Below are 7,160 nucleotides of genomic sequence, written 5' to 3' on the forward strand. Positions count from 1 at the left end.
CTAGCTTCCTTTACTTGGTCGGGGCGGCTGCTGAGCGGCAGAGTGTCGTGGACCTCATGTAGGAATGACAACAATGGAAGGGGCCAACGGGTCGAGTTTTGGAATAGACACGATTTTGTCTAGTGCCAGTTCGGGCAGCCCGGTCATGATGAATGGAGATTTCCGCCCGCTTGGCGAGCCCAGGACTGCGGATTTTAGGAGTCAGGCCACTCCGTCCCCGTGTTCGGAGATCGATACCGTAGGAACAGCGCCTTCTTCTCCCATCTCGGTCACCATGGAGCCCCCGGAGTCGCATCTGGTAGCAGACGGGCCCCAGCACCACCACCACCTCCACCACAGCCAACAGCCGCCGCCGCCGCCGCCGCCGCCAGCCGCGGCCTCAACGCAAAGTTTGCAGCCTTCTCCCCAACAACAGCCACCGCCGACGCCGCAGCAGCCACCCGCCCAGCAACTGGCCTCGGCCGCCTCGGCCCCCAGGACTTCCACCTCTTCTTTTTTAATTAAGGACATCTTGGGCGACAGCAAACCTCTGGCGGCATGTGCGCCCTACAGCACCAGCGTCTCCTCTCCGCACCACACCCCGAAGCAGGAGACCAATGTAGCGCACGAAAGCTTCAGGCCAAAACTGGAGGAGGACAGCAAGACTAAACTGGACAAGCGGGAAGATTCCCAGAGCGACATCAAATGCCACGGTGAGTTGTGCTGCCTCATCCGTCTCGCTTCTCCTCTCCTGGTTCCCTTTCTCGCCTTCAGGCTCCTGCTGATTTCTCTGGGGGGAAGAGTTATTCTGAGAGCTTCTCGGGAGATTTGGGCGCTGGTCAAAAAAGACTGCAAGTGGAAGCGCGATCTCAGCTTGCGGCGAAGTGGGGACTCGTTCGAAGTTCTATTAGTGCTACATTTTCAACCCCTCAACCTTCACCTCCAGCCAGCTCCTTTCTTTTTTAATTTAATTTTAATTTAAAAAGGGAGTGGGGATGAGGACAGCAGGGAGAGAGGGGATCTGATGGGTAATAATACTGTTGATAAAAGGGAGAGATTTGGGATTTTTCTAGCCGAGTTCTTCGGAATGAGGATGGAGTGTGTGGGAGAGAGAAACAGACCCAGGAGCTTGGAGTCTACGGGTGTGATCGCGACCTGCTGTTTATTTTTTAATGCAAATTATTACACACACACCCCATTCTAAACACCACTAGTCAGACAGGAACTATTGAATTGAATGAGGGGAAATTTTCCAAGTCAATTCCTAGAGCATCTTAAAAAAATCAGATGTTAATTTATATAAGAGAAGCTATCACTGTAAACATTTATATTCGTGGTTTTTTTTTTGTTTTTTTTTTGTTTTTTTTTTAAGAAAACACGCTTCTTACCCCACCCACAGCTCTAAGTGTCTGTCTCTTAGGTCCAAAACAAAATAATAATACTTTTAAAATTGGCCCTTTACAAGTAATTGGAAGTATTATTTTATGAAAGTAAAATTTTATGGAATTGAATCTATCGATTTTTGTAAAATCAGAAGAGAACTATTGAAGTTGTCCTTCAACTTCCTTTTACATTTTGTCTCAGACAATTTCAGAATTTAGTGCTCTGTTCTTTGCATGGCAGAGTTTCAACATGCCATGAGAGTTCTTTTACTGATAGGGTTATTATTGTTATTATTAATCCTCACTGTCTCTGGGAAAGATGTGTGCTGCATTGGCTCCTCATTTTACTATTTTAGCATTAGCATAATAGTGCCCCAAACAGATGTACAGTCAGGTCTGGCGATTTTTTGTGCACCAACCTCCCCAGTGGGTCAATTAGAGAGATTATTGTTCTTCCTGCAGGGAAGATCAAGGAGCGCTGCGAAAACGGGTACAAACAGAGAGGGATTGACATATCGATTTCCCAGCATTTCAGTAAAAAAACCAAAGTTGACAAATAGAATCCGGAAATCTTCGTCCTGTCACCTGGATGGGTTCAGTGATTTTGAGATCAACTCTGTGTCTGGGTGACATATTCTTTCTGAAGCTTTGAGAGACTTGATGCAGGCGAGTGCAGAGAGCTTGATTCCAACATTTCCCAAGTGCATTTGAAAAAAGAAAACAAATGCCTATAATTTTCAGTAAACAGAATTTTTAAGACACCCCCTCCTCAAAGAAAGAGAGAGTGAGAGAGTAGCAAGATGCTTTGAGAAGTACCAAATGAGAAAAACTAAGTCAGTGAAAACAATAAAGGAATGGGGAGATTTCTCCCCACAACCAAAGAAACAACAATGATGAAAGGACGCTTCATTGAAATATTTTTTTTCTTTTTAAACTCCCAATGATGGAAAGGTCAGAAACCCTTTTTTTTGAAACTCTTTTAGGATTTCTGCATAAGGCCCCAAATCTCAAGCCAGAAAATGGTTCTCCTCCTCTATACTGGCTAAAACCCAAATTGTGTGTGTGTGGGAGTGGTGGGCTGTGATGGTAGCAGTGGGAGCGTATAGTCCCTAGGGAACAGAGATTGATTTGGGTATATGGAAGTGTTTGTGTTTGTAAGGAGGATGCTACCGTACATTCCCCACTCCAGGCTAATTTTCAGCTGTGGCTGGGTTTCTACCACAGGAACAAAGGAGGAAGGAGACCGGGAGATTACAAGTAGTCGAGAGAGTCCCCCTGTGAGAGCCAAGAAGCCTCGAAAAGCCAGGACGGCTTTCTCTGACCACCAGCTCAATCAATTGGAACGTAGCTTTGAGCGGCAGAAATACCTGAGCGTGCAGGACCGAATGGACCTAGCTGCTGCACTCAACCTCACCGATACCCAGGTCAAGACCTGGTACCAGAACCGCAGGTAAGGCAGACTTTGTGGGGGATCCCTGATTCCTAGCTCGCCAGTCCTGACCTGACTGGTTTATCAATCTCCTTCCCCTACTTTGGTCTACTCAAGGGTCTGAGACTCGGGGTGCTTTCAGGCTTGAACAGGGATTAACCACAACCATGAGATATGAAGCCACAAAGCAGCTGAAGTTTGAAAATTTTGCGCTTCAAAGTGTCTTTAACAGGTGTTATTTTCCCTTCAAAACCCAGCCAGGAGAACTTCCCCACCTTAATCCCAAATCCATACAGATACATTTTCTCAAACAGACAGACATGTAGCTGACAATCAGACCCAAAGAGTGCACTGCCCCAGACTGGTTCCAAATGTCCATGACCTCTAATCACGTTCCTAGCAGAGCTGAATTCAGCTGAAAAGTCCTTGCCATGTGTCTGAGGCGGCCAGGAGAGGCAGGGTTGGAGAAGCCACTGAGCCAACAAGAGGGGGCCATTAGATGCAGGTGGGAGAATCGGGCTATTGGCCACTATCTGGGGCCAGGGTGTCGATCCCCTGTACTGGCCACTCTGTCACCCCCTGCTGTCTCACTAGGAAGAAAGGGTGTTACAGAGCCTGCCTGGAACTGATGCTTCTCTGGAAGGAAAATAAAGAAAAAGGCTGGCAGCGCTTGTGGGCCCCTGAAGTGGACAGTTAGAGACTGGGGCTATGCTATGTGTCCGAGCCTGGTGCTTGCCTCCATTGTCTTGCTTTTTTCTTTTTCTGCCCCTCCTTTCCCCATTGTGTTGGTTGGAAATGTCCATCCGGTTGTCATCTTTACCGTAATTTTCTGTCTCATTACATATGGTTTCAGCCATCCTAATTCTGTCGGAAAACATTAGTGTCATTTGTAGCCAATTTAAAATAGTCAACACGTTTATTAATTTGACTGGAGCCGCTGGGTATGGACAGCCCACCAGGCCTGCGGTTCCTTCTTAAGGCATTTGAGCAAAGCCACCTCGCCTAGCCTCTTCTTCCTAGCAGGGGTCCGGTGGGGGAGGGAAAAGATGGAGAAAAGCTGATCACAGATTTTAATTGTTACTCTCTCCCTGAGGAAAAAATATCTTGAAATGCATTCCCCTCCTCTATGGCCCTGAGGTATTCTCCCCTTGGGAAAGCCCTCCCTCAAATGAATTCCATTTTAAAAGCTTGTAGCCCTCTTCCCCTAAGCTACCCCACACCCCTCAAGGTCCTGTCAAGCTGATGAGAGAGATGCGTCTCCACAGCCCTGGACCGTGAGGGGCCCATCCGAGGCCCAGAGTCTCTGAGTCCCTTTGTTTGCTGTTTCTACTGGGGGAGGGAGGAAGGGGAGGGACGGTGGTGAGTGGTCACCCAGGGATTGTTGGAGGGGCCACTCAAGAGGGGAATTAGGGGAGGAGGGAGAAAACCCGCCTGTGAAAAGAGGGGTGGCACTCAGCCTCCAGGAAAGTTTCAGGAAGCAGCCAAACTATAAGAGGAACAAAAGCAGGGCAGAGGGTCAGGCAAAGGCAGAGAAGCTTGCAGGATTTCATTTGTGAGTGTGTCAGACGTTGAAGGTGTATTTTATGAAATTGATGGATTTGGGTAGTTGGGGAGCCGAAGGTGTAGTGCATGGGCCCTCTTCTGAGTTCTTGGACTCTTCCTGCCACCTAGGGGAGGAGTAGAGGGGAAGGAGGAGAGAAGAGTTAGGGGCCTCGGAGCCGTCCCCTCCAGCCATGCCCATGCCTCTGGGTGCAAACCCGCTTTCTTTCAGGACCAAGTGGAAGCGGCAGACTGCCGTGGGTCTGGAGCTGTTGGCAGAAGCGGGAAACTATTCAGCGCTGCAGAGGATGTTTCCGTCGCCTTATTTCTACCACCCAAGTCTGCTGGGCAGCATGGACAGCACCACTGCAGCTGCGGCGGCGGCCGCCATGTACAGTAGCATGTACCGGACTCCTCCGGCACCCCATCCCCAGCTGCAGCGGCCTCTTGTGCCCCGTGTGCTGATCCACGGCCTGGGGCCCGGAGGGCAGCCAGCTCTCAATCCCTTATCCAACCCTATCCCGGGTACCCCGCATCCCCGGTGAAGAGCGAGTAGCAATGCTGCAGTCCCTCCCCAACCCCATCAGGACAGCTGTCCCTCCTCTTCTGGCACCAGGCCACAAGAGCCTCCCTAGCAGCCACCCCTAGAGGTGAGGAGTACGAGGAAGATGCTCACCACTGGGTGGGTGGGGTCTCCCAAAGAGGAGACAGCCCTCTGCTCTCCATCTCCCCCACAGCAGTGTGACTGGCGAAAACGCTGACCCCACACAAAGTGTGACCAGTAAGTGAAAACATCAACAGAAACAAAACCTCAAGTTCTTTTAAAACATGACTTTAGGGACAAGCAGGAGGGAGCGGGGAGGGCAGGAGGAGGGGACAAACAAGGGCATGGAGAGGAAACAGAGAGAGAATTGTAGAAGGACAGCCTCAAAGCGAGGCGGCCAAGGGCTTCGATAGGGACATTCCTTCTGCCCCAGAGAAAAGAGGAGGGTAACAGAGAACTTTGCACTGATTTCTCATGACCTTTTTTCTTTTGGAAAAGTGGCATGCTCCATAATAAGAAAAAAAAAAGTGTACATTTGGAAAGACTGAGTGATGATATATCATATTTATTATATGTTGTCCAAAAAAGAGTCACTTATATACGTTAGTAAAAACATGTTTTCTTTTCATGTCTTTTTTGATTCAGTAAAATAAATGCGTAGACAAAATATAGATTTTTTTGTGATTGAAAATTAAAATAAAGTTTATCTTTTTTTAACAAGTGATGAAATCCAAGGGAGCTGATTTTACTAAAGCCGAATGTGTGATAATTGAGGTTTGTAACTTGGTTTAAGAGGGGGAAAAATCCCTACTAGAATATTAGGAATTTATAAAACCTGTAGAGATTGACTTGTATAAAAACAGCTCTACTTTCCACGTAAGCTTCTGCTGAACGGTTATTTGATATGTGTTAGTTCCTTTCTTTTTAAGTGGATGGTTACAGGTCGCTGAGGTGGGAAAATGTCAGGGCTTAATAGGCTATTGGTACTAGGTACGTGGACAGGGAACTTCCCCTACGTCCCAGCTTGCCTCTCTTTGCACCTCCCTCATTTCCTGGTGCTTCTCCAGAGACCCGCAAGGGTCCGATGTCTGGGTGGCGCAGATGCAGGCAGGGGTGGAGCGGCGATCGGACAGCGCTCCGTGGGCCTCGGGGCCTCGCAGCTGTGGCAGTTGTGCACCCGCGCGCGGCAGGACAGAGTGCAAGACTGCAGTGCGCACAGTTAGGGTGCCCCGGGGGACGCAGAAAAGCCTACTAAACAAACCCTTACTGTGCCCTTGATCCTTTCCTTCTTGGTCCCCAGTGGAAATACACCCCCAGCCCTATGGAACCGTTGCGTCTATTAAAGTTTCCTGTGCTGCGATACTTGGAGCAGGAATGCAACGGCAAACTCTGGCGCAGACAGACTTGTCAACCCTATGTTCTGCGTCCCTGGATATCTGGGACCACAAAATAAGAGATCCTGCCTAGAAGGTGGAGGAGGTCTCCTGGTGCTTAAGGAGCGTGTGTGACGTGTGTGGGTGTGTAAATGTTCAACCTTTCCAGGTCAGCTCCCTACTAGGTTTATCGCTCAGGACTCCATAGGGAACAACTGAAGAGTAGTTTCCTTTTGGGCTTTACCCCACTAATCTCATACCCCAAGGACACTTCCTGAGTTGCCAGAATTGGATTCTCTTTCTGGGTATCTTCATGTCCTTATCACCACTCCTGACTTAGTACAATGACAAAAGCGTAGAAGAAGCAAAATATCCAGACCTGTCCAACAACTTTTTTGTGAAGCTTGAATCTTAGTGGTGGTGGTGGTGTGCTGTGGAGTTGGTTCTGACTGACAGTGACCCTGTACAGGGTTTCCGAGGCTGTAAATCTTTATGGGAGCAGAACGCCTCATCTTTCTTCTGTGGAACAGCTGGTAGTTTCGAACTGCTGACCTTGAGATTAGTATCCGGACTCCACTATGCTACCAGAGCGCCTTAAGCTTGAACCTTAGTAGAGTTAAAAACATTTTCTTTTTTTAAAAAGTGGAATGGTGTGGGAGTGTGTGTTGGGGGTGGGAAGAAGGGCTAAGAAAGAGGTGGAATCCAGAGGAAATTGCCGCGGGCACCTTGATCAGGCCTTGACTAATTAGGGAGTGGATTGCAGATTTCTCTCCAGCTCATCAATTTGCTTAAAAAACCCGTCTTGTTCTTGTTTAATTCTAAAAGGGTCTGGGTTGGCCTATCTAATTTTTTGCCCGCTGGGCTGGACAACCTCAGACAGCTGGTCTTGGCTGGAAACTGGGCGCTTCTGTGTC

General features: G+C 48.6%; 1 protein-coding gene across 1 annotated transcript; it reads left to right on the top strand.

Moving 5' to 3' along the window:
• The first annotated feature begins 46 nt into the window (after window positions 1-46).
• Window positions 47-4,961, top strand: LOC102816770 (barH-like 2 homeobox protein-like). Its single transcript, XM_006830972.1, has 3 exons — window positions 47-692; window positions 2,586-2,811; window positions 4,562-4,961. The coding sequence occupies exons 1-3, from the start codon at window positions 65-67 to the stop codon at window positions 4,872-4,874; spliced, it is 1,167 nt and encodes a 388-aa protein (XP_006831035.1). The 5' UTR covers window positions 47-64; the 3' UTR covers window positions 4,875-4,961.
• Window positions 4,962-7,160: the final 2,199 nt, after the last annotated feature.

This window comes from Chrysochloris asiatica, unplaced genomic scaffold (genome assembly GCF_000296735.1).
Source record: "Chrysochloris asiatica unplaced genomic scaffold, ChrAsi1.0 scaffold00002, whole genome shotgun sequence".
Lineage (NCBI taxonomy): Eukaryota > Metazoa > Chordata > Mammalia > Afrosoricida > Chrysochloridae > Chrysochloris > Chrysochloris asiatica.